The sequence below is a fragment of the Anser cygnoides genome, chromosome 5 (assembly GCF_040182565.1).
Source record: "Anser cygnoides isolate HZ-2024a breed goose chromosome 5, Taihu_goose_T2T_genome, whole genome shotgun sequence".
NCBI lineage: Eukaryota > Metazoa > Chordata > Aves > Anseriformes > Anatidae > Anser > Anser cygnoides.
Window position 1 is genome coordinate 21,240,001 of NC_089877.1, and position 21,224 is coordinate 21,261,224.

At 35.4% G+C, this 21,224-nt stretch overlaps 1 protein-coding gene across 6 annotated transcripts in view; it reads right to left on the bottom strand.

Annotated features, from left to right (window-relative positions):
- NPAS3 (neuronal PAS domain protein 3) overlaps positions 1-21,224 on the bottom strand; it is a 616,070-nt gene that overhangs the window by 185,569 nt on the left and 409,277 nt on the right. For all 6 annotated transcript variants that reach the window (XM_066998071.1, XM_066998070.1, XM_066998069.1 and 3 more), the window contains one exon: positions 4,377-4,466. In XM_066998071.1, the coding sequence (XP_066854172.1) occupies positions 4,377-4,466 (90 nt within the window). The remainder of the gene's footprint in view (positions 1-4,376; positions 4,467-21,224) is intronic.

Sequence of the window (21,224 nt, forward strand, 5' to 3'; positions counted from 1 at the left end):
CATCTACTAACCTCAAGTTGATTTGCATTGAAAAATAGGTAGAGCATAGTAGTTGAGGTTTACGCTTCGTAAAAGAAAAAGAAATACATGGCTGTTGCAAGGCATTCTTAACCTCCAGTGATTTATTGGCCCTCAGCCAAGTTATCAGGGGAATCTAATTCTTCTTTATTATTCAAATAAACCACATTTGGCACCACGGTTCCTTTTCAGAATAGCTTCACAAATAGACTGAGTACTGTCATTTATTTGACCTTGTACTTGTGTGCTGTGGCTATAATTTTAATTCCCATTTCATAGAACAAATGCACAGAAACCCAAAATAAGAAGATAGGTTATGCTATTAGTAACACAGTACACAAATTAAATACCTGTTGGCTTTGCCTGCTTTGTTTTAAAAAACCACAAAATCTCACCAATTTATTGTTACTGTTTTTTCTTCACCTCTATCATCTCTTATTACGTCTGCAGCTGTACTGCTCCTTTTTAGTGAGCTTTCTTTTCAACAGGCCAATTTGAAAACCTGGTCTGTGTTCTGTACAAGCAGGAGCAAAGGTAGGAAATATTTTACTTTAGGGTGTGGACTTCATAAAAGGGGGAATAATGCATAATACCCTTGTTGATTTCAAATGTTGGTGAGAGATGATTAAGAATTTGTCTCCTGAAAATAAAAGTATCCTAGCTAGCTTATCAGTCCATAACATTTTCTATTGACCCCGGAACCCCATACATCTGTTAATTTTATCCTCTACTCTAGACGAATTTTTCTCCCCATTTTTATTGCTTGTATCAGCATATTTTTGTACTAAGTCTCAAATGCAGAGACTGCAACAGAATTGAAATTAGGTAGGTACTTATATCAACTTCCAAGTGCCCGTAGGAGTGGCTTGAGTGCCTTATCCCATTTCTTAAAGGAAACCTGGAGCTGGGTTTTCAAAACAATGGCTGTTACCTTCATATAAAAAATTAACTGCTAACTTGAAAATGTCAGAAAGCAGATGAAGACAAAACATTTTTGCATCACTACAGAGGTGCAGTGTAAGAAACTGTATTGGCACAAGGGTAAACTACACAGTTACAAGTCACGTTGCCCAACTGAGGGAAGAAATCCTTGTTGCAGTGCGTGGTTCTAGTCATGCCTGGGTTTTCCAGCAAACACTGCAGATCCTGAAACTACTGAATACTGGAAAGTATGTTGGAGTATTCTGGCTTGCCCCAAGTATAATTGATCTGTGGCAATTTATACAGATAGAATATATAACTGGGAGATTTTGCCCCCTCTCTGTTTTCTTTATTCTCTTCCTTCTCCCTTCTCTCAGTCCTCATTTTCAGCTAAGATGGTGTCTTTCTCTCTACTTGAAAATGTGTCTGTGCTCTGATTGCAGTCCCACAATGAAATGCTCTGAAAAAAACAAAATCCATGTCTGCAAAACTAACTTAAAATTCTTGGTTAGCTTTAGCTGGGAGATAAAGTGTTCAAAACATATACATCTATGGGTCTCTACGTGCAAGGTACGTCCACTGTAATGTCGGAAGAGTGTTTATTGTAAATTTTGTTTACTGTTTGAATATACTGTTATTTTTGCCAGAAGTAACTTTAATATCATCATTGCCAGACTACCTCCCAAGATATCGTTTTATCAGATTTCTTTACTATTAGCCTTACAGCTATCTTAGAATATCAGCATCCATTTGTTTTCTACCACTGGCTTTCAATGTTCAGAAAAGAGAAAAATTGGGTTCAGTGAAAAACTCTTCATACCTGCAAAGATTGGGTACATTGACTATTTTCCTTTAGCTAAGAGACATTAGATATTTTCATTGTAAGCATGAAACATATTACAAATTATTTCCATGAATACTACTTTAAAAAGAAGGAGAAAAAAAAAAAAAGGAATGAAGCATCTAACAAGGCATTTCACTAGAAGTAAAACTCTGAAGTTAGGACTTCAGGATGATGATTCACACCTTCAGCAATGCAAAATTGTCTAGAGGTTCCATACAAATATAGGGGGGTGGGGGCTTGTATCAGGATCAGGACCTGTCACTATTTACGTGCAGTGCAAGAAATGCAATACCACATGTATTATGTAGCACCTTTCCAGAAATTCAGAATTTAGACTATTGTAGTGGACATACTAGCATTTCAAAGTACCATCTGAGGAATACTTTTAAGGATATTCTTGCTAATTTTTTTTTTCAAGAAAAATGACTTTGAATAGTGATTTAGAGTCAAGTAGCTACAGCATTCCTTTCATCATTGCTGGAGACCTAGCTATACAACAATATGCCAACCAAACAATACATAAAAAATATAAACACAATAGGTCTGAGAAATACAAAGTATCTCCATAAAGACAGAAGAGAAAAGCAATGAAAATTACAGATATTTTAGTGGATCTCAGTAGATAGAACCTATTGTATTAAAATCCACAGTCCTGATTCTGATTTTTTTGTAGTTTTTCCATCAATACCCTCAGCAGTGAATGCAAGGAAACATTTATACTGATATATCAAATACTCTAACATGCAAAGAAAATTTCTTAATTTATCTGAACCCTTGCTTGAAATGTATATGGGGATCAAGATGAAGTGTAAAGCCTCACCAATATGATATAAGTTCAGAGTAAGGAAAGATTTACTGAGTCCTATAGTTAAAAAGGCACTGGCAGAAAATGCTTTTAACAAGAGACTAGCATAGGGTTAAAGCCAAATTTTTCTTGAACAGATGATATTTCAGATGGCCACACTATTCCAGATGCATCAATTTCCTTGAAAATCCAATCCATATATGTGCATATGCTGTGCTGGCAGGAGGACTGACTGAAATGGCCAAAACCCAAGAGCTAATATTCTTTTGGCCAGAATAATGCAATTATTATTTTCCTAGCTATCAGTCTAAGCATACAGAGCCATCTGTTATGCAAAGCAAACATACACATCTCAATTACAGAAAATGCAGTTGCCTTGACAGAATTTGGATTACACCACTAACCAGGGCTGTAAAATTTGTTTTAAGCTAGTGTATAATGGATGCCTTTCAGGAGTTTCCTAATTAGCATTTACCTGCTTAAACTAATTATCCATCCTTCTTCTTTACTGGCTTATTAAACTTTGTTGGGTACTATGCATAAAACAGATTAATATGAGCATAAGACAATAATAAACATTAAAGTTCTGATTCTTTACTGTATTAGCAACATGGTAGCACACCGATTTCAAAATCCGAGATTCCCGATACCAACTCCCAAACAGATTAAGGCAGGGATTAAAGTCTATTACAAAACGAGGGACTTTAATGAGAGACAAGAATATGGATATGAGTTAAAAAAAGCTCTGTTTCCATTTCTATTATTTGGCTTGCTAGAGCCAGCACAAAATAACAATTACTGAACTTATTTTAGCCAATTGCTTGCACTTTCTTTGAGGAGTTAATGAACCTCTATTCTGATTCTCACCAGATAATATTTAAAATTAGTCCTTTTCTTCAACAAAAGTTAAAATTTCCCATTTTTTTATTGTTGAGGCACAGCAAAACTAATAGTTACCAGTGATAATAGTTGCCTCATCATAGCAGTATGGGTACCAATTTAAAGGAGCTGAAATAAATATTATATCAGATTTACTTTTTCTCCTCTGGGTATCTGCAATAGAAGTAGATATCTTACCCTGAAAATCATCATGCAAAATGTTTCTGCTGCATTTCTAAGCCCAAGTAGAGCGAAGCTATTCCACCTAAAGATGTGTGATGCAGCAGGTTTAGGAATAAGCATCAACAAGCAAATTTCCCTCCATTTTTGTCTCACCTTTTAATCTTTGAAAAGCAGTTGTCAACAATAACATAAAAAAACAACTACTATATATATAATTTTTTTTTTGTATTAGTGAACATTTGTGGAAGTGGCAAAATGTGTCCTTGTTCGAACCCTCCCTGCAAGACATTTTAATGGTCTCTTTCAGCATTTCTTGACTCCAAATGACTCCCTGTCATTGTGTCAGCTCCCTGGATAATGCAGGGTACTCCATAAACATCCAGTAATAGGACACAAGGGAAGTACTATTAGTGTGTCCCTTTCCTATCAGGTACAGAGGTTTAAAGTTCAAAAACTGAGAAAAGAAACTTCATTTGTTCTCAATAAATTAATAATGATCCTTCATGGCAAAAAAGTTTTCAGGCACAAGTTTATCTTATCTGAACGTCCAATACTGATAGACAAGTTTTTCAATTACATCTCAGAATGAACCAGATGCAATTTGAAAAAAAACTAATTCAATAATCCATGCAAAATACAGAAACCAGGCTATTATTTCTCTTAGAATGATAAACAGAAGAACACATCACACACAAGTATACTTTAGAATTGAAAGCATGTACTTACTTGGGACAGGCCTAAATAGATGGAGACAGTTTCTGAAATGTACAAAAATTTTCCTTCTTGATTTAGTGCAAATACAAATCCATCCAGGGACTGCAGAGAAAGAAAAGAAAAGTGAATAGATAATTAAAATTCCAAATTCCAGACAGAAATGGATTCAAACAAAGGCATCACAGAACAAATTGAGCAAAATATTCAGATTCCTGTGTTTTTGATTTGAATCATTAAGAATTCCTTTATAGAATTTACATATTAAAAATCAATATCTGATTATACTCCAAAGTTCAAGGACTTACTGTCATGCTTACATCTGCCATATACTATATAAAATTATCTCATTTGCATATAGAAGGAATATGGAAAAATAAAGTGTTCTTCAATTTTATTTTATTATTATTATTTTTTTTAACACAAAGAAATAAATAAGAGAAACAAATAATCTTCCAATCAAACGGTATGTAAGAAGATCCCCCCCCCCCCGAATCAAAGCAGAAAATTTTCACTTACAAAAACTGAAAAAGAGAAAATAAAATTCTACCATAATTCAAATCACTATGGACTTCAATAATTTGTTAATGAATTGAGGATTACACACACACACACACACACACCATTTTCCTTTTGTGAGACAACAAACAAAGCCAATCAGCAGATTACTGTCAAATATGTTTACAGCTTAGGTCTACAGAAATGTTACGAATTTCATCTGTTTGGTGTAAAACTCTAGATCAGATTTTATTTTGACAGGTTCAGGTCTTTGCATGCAGTTTCCATTGCAACTGCAAAAATCCAAATATGACTGCACAGATTAATGCATACCTTTTGAAACATGACTGCAGTTAATAAACAAAGGACTATATTCCAAACCGACATGTGGAGTAAATCACTGCACATCAAGATGAAAATATACCTCTAGGAACATAAGCAAATCTTCAATAGGAAGAAACTGTCTTTTATATACTATATGTTTTATGCTTTTTATGAGTCTGATTATTAGCAAAAAAAAAAAAGTATTTATTATTGAAAAAGTAAAATCACAAAATCATAGAAACTGCAAATGCTAAAATAGCTCAGGGAATAAGAAACTCCCCAAACGTTAAGATGAGCAAGAAACAACTCCAAAACATCCCATTCAAAACATTCCTTTGGCATAAAGGTAGAGCAAAAATATAGCTGTACCATTTGAGAGACCAACATGATTTTGGAAAAAAAAAAAAAAGTCACAGAGGCACACAAATTTGAAGAAAAATGTGACAACAAAGTCATGTAATTTTTTCATTCCTTTTCACGTACAGAACAGTGATTTTTTAGGCTTTTTAATTTTATTGATTTTTCTGCTCCTTGATTAATTTCTAACAAATTGCTGGTCAGAAATTGTCTTTGGGAAGTGTTCTCCCTTTTCTGATATAGTAGGTGGTGAAATTAGTTCAAATGTGTTTTCTAAAACGAATATACCACATATTGGAATATAAACTCTTACTGCATTAAAAAAAGACTCTAATTTATATTTATGAATTAATAAAAATGTAAATCTGCATAGATTTCCTTCATATAAAAACATTTATATTATGCAAGCCATTTATGGCCTCTTATAAATCATCATCATTTCTTTTCAAATGATTAACATCAGTTCCTTGAATTTTAACATCAATAACAGGTGGAAAATTTGGAGCAGTGAAGTTCGAACTTAGATCTATACAAGGACAATCAAAACCTTTGATCTCCCCAGCTATGTATCATTTCTGCTGCTGCTACCCACTTTCCTTGTCACAGAAAGACCAGAAGAGTAAATCTTTAAAGGTCTTGGTTTAAGTTTTCCTAATACTCTGTCCCATGTTCCTTTGAGGAAATTGGTTTAATTCTCTGTTAGAAGACCGTCACACTGATTCCCTGGCCACCTATATATGTCCTTACTAGAATGCCATTCTCCAAGAGCAACAATAAATTGCTGTACTGAATCAGACTAATGGCCTATCAGCGGTGGCTGGTCTTCCTGGATCTGTCAGTGTGCAACTAGATGATTCAAAATAGGGATTTGAAGTACCAATACTGGCTATGTAGGTAATGACAAGCCTACCAGAAGTTTCTTTCTAATCTCAGGTTGTTACAAGTTGGCATGGCTATGACAGGTGATATTCCCTGTAATTACTTTTATAACTAATGTGCTAAAGACTGTTTTTTTGGAATCACATTATCTTGTTGGCTCATTAATATCCCAAAGAAAGAAATTTCATCGATTTTTGTGTATCATATAAAAAAAATTTTCCTTGTCTTTTTTTTTTTTTTTTTTTTTTACGTATCTAGGCTTTTAGTTTGCGTGGTCCCCTTGCTCCTTTACTGGAAAAAGGGTCCATACAGTTGCAGCACATTTATGATCTGTTCTGTTTAGTACACTATATTACTGTGTAATTATCTGGCATAGAGTTTTGTGAGAACAGCAAAAAATAATTCTCCAAGTCAATAATGGCTGTCATGCTTCTTTTTTCAGTAAGCACCTTCTTATTTAGAAGCTCAGTCTTCCTAATGAAACAAGTTCATACAAAGCTTTTAACACTGATATGGCATAATTGTTTTCCTCACTGTTGTCCTGGAACTGTCGAAAACCAGTTTTGCTGGAAACAATATAAATAAATTAATCTCAGGTCTACACAAGAGCAAAAAGAAATTACAACTTTCCTAGCTTAAATTTGCAAAGTCACCAGCAAATGGGGAGAGTCTTAAAGTCAGAAGCGTTAGCAACATCATTCCCTTCTTATTTTTCCATTTCATCTACTCCAAATCTTTCCCTTCATTAAACAGTTTTTATTCTTTATCCTGTTCATCTGCTTCCTTCTGGGAGACTATTCCTTACTCACCTCCTAGTTTCACAAGTGAGGTACAAAGAAGGCATCACTGATAGATTGGCAGGGAGAGTGAGCATACCCGCTACTCCTTTGGCTTCATGCATGACTAGTCATTTCCCACATCATAAAATCACTTCATTAAGCCAACTGAGGCTACTATGTGGTGGTCCTGCCTTCTTCCTCCATTTCCTTTCCTTGCTCCCTGAAGTTATGTTTGAGTACAAATACTGACATAATTCAGCATTTTTTTCAATAGAGACAATTTGACAGATTATTTAATTATATTTTGAAAAAGTCACTGATTGATAGCTAATGGAACAGCTAACTATTTCCATGCCCCAAATGCAAAGACATTAGAAGTACTAAACTCAAGTCCTCATACAAAAGAAAAATGAACATAAAAAATGGTGAAGAAATGGCCACTGTCCAAAGCAAGGCAGTTCCTCCTGCCAGTATGAAAGGGCTGAGATGGACCACTTTTGTGACAATGTTGTTGTTCCTTATACAGGTCAAACAGCAGTTCTGAAGGACTGTCTCATTCGTTATTCATGGGTATTATTTATGAATATTTATTATTTAAGTAATGCGTGTTGAAATTTTTCAATTTTTCATAAAGCGTATGTCCTTTGTGCATGCCAAGAGAGCAACAGACTTCAGAGAAAGGTGGCAGACAACATAACAAAGGTTATATTATATACTGAAAAAGAGTATATAATATCATTGTACACTACCTATTTACAAACAATTTTGTTTTAATGAAAAATCTTTGGAAGCATTATTCATACTACATTTGTATAGCTAAGAAGACAACAAATGTGAGAAGTGTACTGGGTTTAGTCAGCTTTTAAGCCCCTCTTTTAAACTGAGCACCATATTATCATTTCCTGCTGGAATTTCTGAACAGTTTTACTGTTCTGTTCCACAGCTCTGAAGTTATCATCAACAATAGAAATAGTTGAATAGAAATAAGTTCTGAAAAGGCAACTGGTATTCATTACATAGCCGGTTTTCATTGGAAGAGAATATCAAGGTATAGCATCTTCTGTTAGGAAAGTATTATTGAATTCATTTTGTTTTTATTTTTAAAAATGAGGTTGATTTTCATAAACTTAGTGCTATTCCATCTAGTGTGGTACCTTAAAAACAGTAAGGGTGACCCCACCTGTCAATTTTAGGCACAATTCAATTTAAGGAAGACTGGCAACTTCTTCTTTAAACCTACTCTTACTGGTTATATGCAAAATGTGATTAAAGCTGAAGCTCCCCAGTACTTCTGATTTCAGAAAACCATTATATATTATGCTGTTTCAATCACCACAGGTTACTTTTAATTTTTATTTTTTTTTAAACTGCCCCACTGTTTTCAACAGGCGCCAATTAAGATTCTGGGGTCAAAGGGTTAATTACATCTTCTTACCCACTATGTAGAATTTTCTGATTATTAACCAAGGTTGGATTAAGATGAAAAAGAACCGACACAAATGTTAATGCTCGCCCCTCCTTGAGAAGATTTATCATAATACCATGCTGAAATCTATATGCTTTCTTTCAAAGCTGGTAGAGAATGAAATCTTAAAGGAAACACTAAAATAAATGCTTTAAAGACATGCAAGTATCTGATTTATTGAGCTGGTTTTCTTATTCCTGAAAACTGTTCTAAACTAGAGAGACAGGACTGATATAAGATTTCCTTTGTCACATACCAGCAAGTCAATGTGGTAGACATGAAGGAAGTGAGACTCAGATGTAAAAGTCACTACCTACAGCATCTCCGAATAATAATGCCAATAATTATAATTTATGTCCTCTGACATCAGAATAATATGAAAATGTAAAGCACTGGATTTTAACCCAAAATACTAAATGTCTCTTATGGTAGTTGTAGAATAGTGAGGTTATTTCCTTTCAGGATATGAAACGCACTGTACCACTTTGACCGAATATGTGCTAATGTATAATGCATTGCACTAAATGAATTTATATTTGTCAGAGGAATTTTGTCCCTGCTATTTTTGCATATTCCCACTACAGACAAATTTAATTCACTGAGGTCTTACTACAGCGTCCTTCTGGAGAATATCCTCATATTTCATACTATCCATGAAGTCCCTAATTCCTTCTAGTGTATTCCAACACTGCAAAAAACCCTGTTACCCTGACCTAAACTCCAGTTAGAGTGAAGAATTACCAGTAGGCTAGGTTATTTTAATGACAGATTATTTTAAACTAAGCCTTCACCATCTGTTCCACCCCCTAATTATGAATGCAAAAAGAACATATTTCACAATTACATCAGTAAAAAGTAAGATATACATGATTTAAATGCATGCATGTGTTCTTTGTCCAATGCAGCATGCATCTGTGATGTTTTTCTCATAACTCAGGCTCTGATCAGGAGATAGGGGCTGAGGTAGGGAGTACTCCCCCTGATAAAATAGATTAATTGATACACTAAACTTTTTCCTGTCAAACAGATCATCTTAATTAGAATTTTTCACTGTTATGACATAATGATATTATAACTGGAGCTAGGCATTAATTTGAGGACAAAGCCTGTCACCAATTAAACATACAATGTTCAACAACAGCAAAAATATTTTACTCTTTCTTAAACGAGAGGCAGTATTAGATGCAACTGACACTTACTAAAGCAAATAGTCCCTGTCTTGCAATAAACATATCGTTACATAATGTATTTATTGTTTTATAGCATGGCTTAAGGTCAACAACAAAACCATAAGTTTCATTTCAAAATGGCAGCCATTCTTGGGCAGGGGTCTCAAATGAAACAAACGGCACGAACAGTGGTTAACAGAAATCGGATTCAATGCTTCAGTGCCCATCCTGTGCGCTCTCACTCTTAAGACATCAGAGTAATATCCTCCTGCAACACCAACATACAAAAGCGTAACTACTTAGGGGGAAAATCTGACCTTGGGCTTTCACAAATAAGTACTGTGAGACAACTAGAGTATTATTCTTGGAAATGCAATTTTACATGTGATGTACTTGATACACCAATAAAAATGGATGACTGAAGTTTGATCATCTACTGACTTACAAAAATTTCTAAAAGCTTTATTCCTCCTCTTAAGTCTTATTAATACCTTGCAAAGAACAACAACAAGGCCTGAACAAAATAAAAAGGCATAGGGTTTACTGCAGTGTTCCTTGGGCTACAAACTTTTTACTATACCATTAAAATCCCAACAAACAGAAAATTCTGTTTTCATCTCTCATACCACTGCCATTTTTTAATTACAGTCCACCATAATGGTCCTATGGTTATATGACCATAGACTCCTTGTGAATCAATGACACATATTTGGCAAGAAAGCAATGTTTATTTGGCAATAAAACAACTGCAGGAAAAAAGATTATGCAAGAGTATGAGCTTAAAGGATATGGTTGGAATGACTTTGATGCCAGCTTTCTAATTGGTCATCTTTGTGCTCTTTGCTCATGTGGTCAGGATGCAATTTATGACAACAAGGAAGTGCCAAAAATAAACGTGTCAATAATAAGATCTGTTTTATAGATCAAAGCCAAGAAACAAAGGAGTAAACTTACTGATTCCCTTGATGCATCTTTCACCAGACTTGCAGAATAACTGTGTTTATGTAACCAAAGCAGAAAAAACTGGTAGGTGCAGATTTACTACTTTATTAAAATAAATAAATAGATTTTGTTCCAGACCAGAATGACTGCAAATGGAAAGTATAGAGGAGAAAAGTTTAGAGGCAAGAATAATGTTTGAAAGCTGGCAGCTAGGTTCTTAAGGTGTACTCCCAGGTGTATTCCCTGATAATAGATTGACAAATATCAGAGATGAGCCTGAGAGTCACAGGAAGATTACAAATCTCAGAGTTATGCTAGTTCAAGGAAAAAAAAAAAGATCAAGAGTTTGACAATTTTTATATGCAAAAGCAATAAATGATTTTAAGGGATCTCTGCCTTGTTGACAGTATTTTTTTTTTTTTTCTATAAGGGCACTCTATATTGCTGCAAAGTCCCAAGCCATCCTGACTGTACAGACAAAACTGCACCATGAGAGATTTAGACTTGCTGAAAAGTTGGTATCACAGTAGGGGGAAAAAATGTCCTTAGGTTATATTGTAATGCTATTACCAGAAAGAAATAGAGAGGCTCACTAATGTGAAAATAATAATAATAATAATAATAAAATACAAATCCAGGACAGAGAGCTTGGATTTATTCTACACCCAGTTTATCAGAGGATAATTTTTTTGGCCAAACCTTTCATATAACATGCAGAGAACCATATCAAAGCCAAAATGCAGATAAGAACAACAAAATTAAGTTAAATAACAGAAGCCAGATGATCTTTAATTATCTCCTTGAAATTTTTTGGTCAAGTTGTGGCACTGTTTTGCTATATCCTCTATGTCTCTGCTCATTATTATGCTTCTATTTGATTAACAATCTAAATTACTGAGATAAACTGCTGAAATTCTTCGTGCAGGTTTTCATGTAGAGACGCTGATGTACTATGAGAGATTTAAACAATTTGTAGGAAGTGGTCCGATGCCTTACACAGTAGAGTGCTGGCATAACCAAAGTCAGTTGGTGGAGTAGGTAATTTTAACTTACATGCTAGGCTTCCATGGCATTAAGATTTTAACAGTCTGATGATCTGCTACAATTCTTGAATCTGCTTGAATTGTTTTTCACCCCAGTGCTGGGAAGTAGGCAACCTCTCTTGAGTAAAATATTTTAGAAGGTGAGTAGTACCCACTAGCAAGAGATAGGAAGTAGGAGTTTACTCTCTTTGATTCTTTTGGAACAGGTGGGAGATCATAAGTAATCTTTTAGATGTGATGAAAATAGTTTTACAGAAGTTTTATTGCAAGAAGATGTTCGATAAACTGTGCATTCCCTCAGCAGCTTCCAGCCTGTGGTTTACAATCTGACTGATTTCAACCTGAATTTTTCAATCTGAAAACTGAACTACTTAACAGTCTGAATAACCTGTACTATTCAGTGTGAGCAATTTCAGCCTGAGCTGTTTGAAGAGATCTGTGAAAGGCAACTAAGAAAGGTAAGCTGTGTACAGAATTAAATTTTCCACACAGCATTTAAACCACCAATTGTTGGGGTCTACTAGTACAAAATAAAAAGACAAAAAACTGCTGTTCTCATTGGCAAATGCTACTGTTCATTTTCCATTCTTTTGCATAAATGATTCATTACTGAACAAAAATACTGATTTACACTAGTACATGCTATACTAACCACTGTTAAAAACATCTGAAGTTAAAATCTTACTAGGCAGAATATTTATCTTCTCTTTGCTATTCTCTTTTCTGATAGAAGCGATATATATATTAGTGTAAAGAAAAGGAAGAAAAAGGACTCCTGAGGGAGGAATTCAACACTGTTACACTTAATTAAAATTCAATTTTGTGGGAGTTGTATATTAAAGCACTGACCTTTCATCTTTATGATGCCAGTTCCCGATGAGCTCCTACCCTTCAATTATATAGGATTCACAGTTTTGCTTCCAGACTGTTTGGACAGTAGACTGTAATGCCAATAACTGCATACCATCTAATACAATCAAACTGTACTATTTAGGATAAGAATTTTCATACAGAGATTATGTTATATATCTCTTACCCTGAGAATGTGATTGTTTCAGGTCAGAGTTAAATGTATATCTGGCTGTGGACTGGCTTTGCTTTGAATACATAGAATCTGAATATCAAGTTATTTCTGTCCTTTGTTGGTGCAAGTATTACAATCATATATGCACTTCTGCACCAAGAGGTGCTGCCCTAAGGACTTGATACTGTAAGCACTTGCATATTTACTTCCACGAGTGCCAAAATCAAGAGAGTGAATTGACTGAGTAGACGGAGATATGATAAATAGCGGGTGTTGGTAGGGCGAGGGCTAAAACCCCAGATCTGCATCTCAGACTGATCACAGGGCAAGTGACTGTGGGAATCTGAACTGAATGGAATGTAGTGCTGATATAAGTGCCTATACAAGCACAACTGACTGTGGGAGCTGCAAGTATTATTATGACGACACTGTTTCCAAAGTAACAAGATTAAAGCCCTTTTGTGTTATGTATGAGTATTTCAGCTTAGGTAAGGTCCATTCCAGATCACTCATATTCACTACATACCTGCCTGTTTGATAAGCTTTTCTTTTAATCTACACTATCGGATACTATGTGAAAGTTAACAGATAAAGCTGTCCAAGTGTTTATTGCCTAAAAAAAAGTAGGTGAAAAAAAGAAATTATAGGGAAGAATTTGTGATATAGAGTTAATTGTACTCTTAAAATAACACCGGCACTCAGTGGGTGCTCAGATGCTCTGGTGATTGATCCTGACAATTGGCTTGCTAGAAATAGCCCTCCAGCCCAGAATTGAGTACGTGTTCTCACTTGCATCACACAGTTTCATATATATGAAGCAGCGGAGAGACTGTGCTCAGGGAAAAACAGGATGAGGGGCTTATGTTTAGCATCTTTAATCTATTAGATGGCAATACAGATAACCAAAATAGATCTGAATGAGAAATTGAGTTGAGTCCTTTACCTAGCCTATCATACTGATTTATACTCTTCTTGAAATAAGAACATATTGAGAATACTTTATAGACTTTAGAATACTTTATAGACAACAGAATATAGAAATAATAAGATCACAGGATATTAAGAAAAAATACAAAGTCCATTCAGTCCATCACCATTTCTAACTAACCCCTTAAAGATACATGGAAAAATAAATAAAACTCCGTGTTCTTATCTTCAGCCTCTTATCCCATGTTGTAATACAAAGAAGGCAGAACCTGGTCCTAATCAGCTGAGAATTCCTCCAGCTGTCGTTAATCCTAGTAACAATGCAGGAGATCCATTTTCTATACCAATTCTTTCCTCCATTTATGGAACTGTGTAGCAGTTCCATAGATGTCCACTTTGAAGACTTCTAGGATCCATCTACAGCTGGACTAAGTTAAAGCAGCTGTTTGCTGAGTCAAGACCAGCACATAAATCCCTCCAGGACTGTTACTATTGATTCCATAGTCCTGCGACCCTCAAAATAAAAGGAATCTGGACTGCCATGAACAAAACATTCCAGTTACTAAAACTGAGATTTAGATAGACATTAAAAAATCTACCAATCTCCCTTTGAGGTCTGGCTGGTGAAGTGGTTCTTCCAACTTTGAACATAGTTTCCTCTGCCCTACATGTCTGTCTGACTTCCTACTAACATCATTCTAATCCATGGATAGTTTTTGCTAGATTTGACAGCAGGTGGAAGTCTTGGCAAAATTCTTCAAAGTTCACTGAAAAAAGACTGATAATGCTGAAAAGACCCTCCAGTAGCCTTTGCAGTAGTAAAAGCTGGACTATGAGTTTCTATAGTACTAGATACCACATCATTTACATAGCAGAGAGACCTTAAAACAGGCTGAGCACTGAAAAAGCCTCAGCCAGCTTACACTGCCTTAGACACAAAAGTCCATAGACGACAAGATGGAAGTCTACTGAAAATTCTCTTGTGCTATCCTGGTACCCATGGAAGAGCTGGTTTCCATTTACTCAGCTGTGGAGTTAAGAGCAAGGAACATGGGAGTACAGCGAATATGTGGAACTAACAGAAAAACAATTTCTTGAAACCAGTTAGAGACTTCATTAATAATAGAAGTGTTTCAAAAACTGTCCACTACATCTGCATTCTACACGGTAAAGTCAATATGTCTAAGCTGGATTGCAGTATTTCCTTCAAGTGTTTTGAGGTTAGACTGTATCACTCCAGAAGGGTATGTCATACGAAAGTGGGAAAGTGTCTGTGTAGATAAAGATAAGTATGGATTTTGCTGTTTACCAGTTCATTGCATAAATTCAAGCATATCAACGGCACAGAGCAGCTCTTTCAATGAAGAAGGTTTACATTCTTTTATACATACAAGTTAATATATTACAGTGGCACCTCTGACTGCTGTGATAATTAAGGATCTGTTTGTATTTCCATAATAAAACTCTGTTTTCTGGGGTGGGGAGGGGTGACTGAGTTATGATTTGTCCATATACCACCAGCAAAAGCCAGAAATACAAGGTATCAACCAAGATCATCTTTTCTCTTTTTAGAAAGGCAGTTTCACAGTAACCATGTGAAAAAATTCCCCCATATTTTTACCACACGGTTTTAGAGCGCAGCCCTAAAGTGTCATGATATGCCCTTAAGGGGGCCCCTGGAAGAGCTGCAGCTTAAAGTATCAATAACTTGGTCATCACAGGGTGCTCAAAATTTTCTTGACACTACAGAGTACAGGAGCTGTCTGTTTTGTCAATAATCCACTCACCACATTGCCTAAAGAGCCCCAAATAAGTCTTGACAACACCATCCCTATGCTATTTATTGCACGTGTCAACAATCCATATGTTGTATCCCTTGTCCTGAGTAGGAACTGACATGATTGCTCCGCACTGTTACTATTGGTTTCACTCCAATTTGTAACAAACCTGAAGGTTAAAGTCTGTCCCTAAGACAACTGTGGTAGGTAAAATTGCCTTCATCTATGGAACTGATGAAAGAAAACTCCTCTACTCTTGCCAAATGTTAGCATTAATTTCTTTTTATTCAGAACCACCCAAAGTAAACTAAGCAAACACTTCTAATTTCTTCTAACTATGATGTTTTAAACACACAGTGCGAGTATAACATCCTAGCTTTCCCTGCTGCCACTGTGATATTTTCCTTCTTTCTGCTCGACTAAAACATCACATATCTGCTATTGTCTCCTGCCTTAAGCGATGTATTTCTTTAGACCATAAGAAATACCTTACGTATTTGTTTGGTTCTCTAAATCTCATGCAGTTGTCTTCAGTTATCTTGGCATCGTTACTGTACAGCGTTAAATTCCTGTTCCTGCTACCTGAAGGTCCTGTAATGCTGCATTTTGACATCTCTTCTCCCTCGTGCAGTTTACTTTCAAATCCTACTTGTGGATTATCAGTGTGGGAACTTCTTGTACAAGTTAACTTCAACATTTTTGAAAAACAAACAAATAAAAAAATCCACAGAATTTCCTCAAAATTTCTGTTACCTCTCTCAGTAGCTTATTTTTTTTCTCCATTTGCCTTTCCTCTCCTCAAATCACTGGAAACCTACCTTGAGCCAAAATCACACAGGCAACTAAATGCTGTCAGTGCTTTTTATGCTGCCGTGTGAATGCCTTTCTAGTTCAGGTTCTGTTCTGTTACTTTGCCCAAATGAGTATGCTGCATGACGCACAACAGAGCAAGCAGCATAGATAGACTTCTGCATGTAAATTTGCCATTTTAATTGGCAGCAACCCTTCTAACTTAAAATAAATAAATTTAAGTGGTCATGCTTAAATGAGTTCCGACATTTATCTGAATTTCTTCAATCTGTTTTCAGTCACTATAGTGAAAAAGAAATGTTGTTTTATCAGCCCTTCCCTGATTCTGGCTTGAAACCAGATGGGAAAGTGCAGAAGCACACACACACACAGAATAACTGCAGCAGAAATACAACCAAATGTTTTCCACATCTGAGAGGACCGTCTGAGTTCTGAGTTAAGGTTTTGAATCTAAACAGTTTTTCAGCCTAGTACTATCCTTAGCGGGATTACAATTCAACTTCCTAGAGCGGATTTCCAATTGCACTTAAGACAAGCTGTTTCAATTCCCCAATTACGTTTTTAACAGAAGATAAACATAGAGGAACACTTGGAAATTCAAAAGACTTTTTGACCCTAAAAGGTGGACATTCATGTTGCATGAAACTTTAAAGCATCCTTGTTTTACACAACATTTTATCTTGCCATATTTTCTAGCTATACACTCTTGGAATAAAATTCTCCCTCATGAGCTACCTGTGCTGTTTCCTAATCCTGCAATGAAGCCACTATGCCCCCCACCGATATCAAAAGCTATTGTTAAAATCATTTATGAAAAGTCATCTATAGTAATGCAAATGGAGACCTAGAATTTCCAGTTAGGAACACACAAAAAAAGGAAAAAAAATGATAAAAACAGTTTTGGAAAAGAGAAAGGATGCATTTACCACAGCTATTTGCTATTTAGTGAGCCTACAGTAACAAATTTAAATATCAAATTCTGTTCATTGCCCACTCCTAAAGCTCTTACTGATGCCAGACTTCGTTCTGAAGAATCTCACCTTTTTGACACCAGAACAGAATTATTGTTTCCTGTACTGCTCTGTAAGAGTTATTTGAAACCAAACCAAACATAAAATCCCAATAACTGATACATTTGCTATTGCCTTTATTTCAAATAAAAGGTACTTCAGATACCTTTGTGATATGTTCGTTAAGATGGGCAGATTGATCTGGAGATAGTATACAGGCCTCAAAGGTAAAATAGATTAGACAAAAACATAGAGTATGGGTTAAAATCCCTGTGGGTGTCAAATCCATTGCTCACAGACTGGAAAGCATTCCTCAAGTTGCTGGAGCTATACCAAAAGATTTTTGTTATTGCTAAGAAAGGGAGAAATTTAAGCTGTATAAATGTTAAATTAATGATTTGATTCAGAAAGCTGCTGACAAGAATGCAAATGCACAGAGAAAACAAATCACAATTTAAGCTGAAAGTTTATCATGAACAAGGAAATTCTAGAGTCTATCTACTGGTACATACAACAGTCATGCTGGATTTGGAGCAAATCTGTACAAATCCAGCAATATTTTGTGGTTCACATACAAATATATACTACTGTCTATGACCTACAATAATTATAGTCTATGTCACAAGTAGTAATATTTCAAAAATCACAATTACCCAACTACTTAAAAGCTGTGTCCTATCACACACTAAAATGTTACACTTTTCATACAAATGATACCACAGCATAAACTGCTCTTGCAAATATTACAGCTTTAAATAGCATTTACTATTTCTAAATGCTTGTTGAACACAGCAGGTGGCAAAATGATTTAGCATCATGAACAAATACATATGGTTGCTTGAGCCCAAATTTTAGAGTAGATAAACCTATTTTCTGGTCCTTCATTTAATGGACTAGAAATGAGCTAAAAGGCAGCTAAATCATTGGACATATTCTGGCAACTCACTGGTTCAAGTGAACTTTCTCATATGGAGTACTGTGTTTAAAACAACATAAAAGCAAATCACAGGTCTCACATATTCAACGAATGGCTCATCTACAGTATTTCCTCTTACAGTTTTCAAGTAGGTTTGTGCACTGTGGAAAAAATGTGCAAAGGTAAAAGCAAGAGCACAGTGTTGTGTAGTCTAAAATCAATAAACAGAGAGAGGACATTAACCAAGAGGCTAATAAAAAGATGCTGCCCTAGACAGTAACATAAAGAGCCCTGATATATTTTTCTCTTCAAAAACGCTGTTTCTTATGCCAATTTTCCCTTAGCACTGCAGTAGTTTTTCTGTGTATATACACGTCATCTTACTTTTTTGTCTTGTTCCAATTTTATGTTTGCATTTTATTTTCTCATTTCCTTCCTGCTACTCCCCTGTTTCTCTTTACTAGCTTGATGTTTACACAGACCTTTACTAGAATTGCAGGGTTTGGAGAGATCCCATTTTTTTCTTTGTTGTAATGCCCACATTTTTTTTCCCAGAGAAAAGATAAGTTTACCCAGAAAATAAAAAGCTAATACAACCTTTTGCTCATCAACAAAGTATGTCTTGTTGTAGCCAGGAATAAGTTAATAAAACAGGGAAAAAGCTTAGTGGCTTAAAGAAAAAAAAAAAAAAACTCCTTGGGGTTATGAACGAACAATGTTGTTTTTTCTTCCCAGCGTGCAAGGATTTAATTAAGTGATAACAGTCACCTTGGGGTGGCTGCACAAGGCAATAATATCTAGGTGAAGAAAAATGCTGAAGAGAGTTGAGTACAGTCAATTTATCTTCAGAGAAGGCAATAAATGAACAAAGCATAGGTATTTGGCTGATTGTTTTGGAATGTTTCCATTACTGATAAACATCAAAATAAAAGGACAAAGATTTGGTATTTTCAGTATCTGAAATGTATTAAATACAGAAAGAAACAACTGAATAAATCAGTGTGAGGTCATATCCTAGAGTTCTAATTGCAAATGTTTTGGTAATTATTCAAGCTAAACATAGAACAAGGGAATTTTAATGTTGACACAAAGGATAGAAATACAGCTGAGTTGTGTATTTATAGCAAACACAAAATACAATGAATTTCATTCTGGAGAAAAAAATGGTAAAACTAGATGGAAAAAAGTGGCATATATTAGACAAACAAATGCAACTTCATGGCCAAAGACTCAAAAACAAGGATTTGAAAACATGTTTGTGGGATCTCTTCAGGAAACAAGAGGCAAGCTCAATTGACTGTAAGCTTATGTTCTGCTACCCTTGTAAGCAAAGGAAATGACTTGTAAGAAATAGCAGCATGAACCAGAGAGGAATGTCTACCATGAAGAAACATTCTCCTGTACCAAAATGCTGCTAACAATTTGCTTTACATTATTTGCAATGTGGGGTTTGCAAGGAATACATGGGCTGTCCTTCAGAAGTTTAATCTGTGCAAAGGGTTCTGAAAGCTATTTGCCCATTTCCCAAAACAATACCGTCTTCCAAAACTTGACACAACTTGGAGTCCAGCTACAATAGTTGTTAGTGAGTGATGTGATCAGCCAAAGTCTGAGCCAAATGGAAACAAATCATGCTTCAGATGGAAGATAGCATAAACAGCCCAAACACACCAATAATCTTGGGAATTCATCACATTCCATTGTCCCTCTCAAGCTGGAAACTCTCCATTTTCCTTTTAATTTTCATACTTTTCCTGAATGCGTCCAGAGCAGTGAGGGAATTGACAGTTATTTTCTTGAGTTTACAGCTGGGTTAAATACTCCTCACCCACACACTCTGCATGAAGAGGATGAAGCCTACAGAGAATTGTTTTTTAACTGTGTGGGCAGATATTCTTTCAAAGAGAATGAACAAGTCAATAATGAATGGCTCACACAGCATCCTGAGTAAAAATATGAAAGGCATGCATGTGTGAGGGAGCAGGCAAGCATATTTGTGTTTAAAGAGAAATACAAATTTCTGAAAAATATGTTTTGAATTTGAACAAAAATCTTGAAACGTTACTCTAAGTTGCCTCATTATGACTTCAAGTGTATGTCCAACTATTATATTGAACTAAAACACTACTTTTCAGTGCCCATCTTTTCAAGACCCCAAATAATACTTTGGCGATTGGTCCCACTGCAGTTACTTTCCTCCTAAAACCAATATGACCTTTAAAATTTCTTTATAAACTACATACAGACATTCATTCCTCACCTCTAGGATGATGAAGGTTTGTCACCTGTCTGTAACTGCTGTCTGGCCTTGGTAATGTAATTCCAGCAAACAGTTATCCCAGTTCCAATTGCAACCTTACTGGTCATCTCCATCAAAACACTAGGGAAGAACATATGAAGCTTTATCTCATTCCTCATTTTAGAGAGATTTTCTTTACGTCAGGATTGGGACATGTGAAACTAAGACCCTCTTTCATATGATTACGTAGTGCAACATTTTTTTTTTTGGCATCCAACATGTGTTCTGATTCTGTATGCAAATTAACATATTAACAGCACTTATTTGGATCTTAAGGAACAAAAAGGGGAATGAGCTTGGTTTGCCATAGAATTTGACAAATCACTACCCAACACATCTTAAAAAATAAAATTCAGCACAAAAGTATTGTTTCTAAAACTGTTTAGATCCTATCAGTTTGATATTTAATCTTTGATTCTGTTTGAACTGCAGGGCTGGTGAAAACAAAAAGATTAGCCTTACTATTTTGAACTATTTTCTTCGAAGTCTTTTTATTTCTACAAATTATCCCTCAGAAATTCTAATAATGTTACCTGAAAAAAGAACATTGGGAGGCATTGGACACTATTGCCTTCTCAAAGCTCAAAGTTTAATGTCAGAGGACTAGAAGAGTCTTTCTTCATTAGTTTGTTTATTGTGTGAG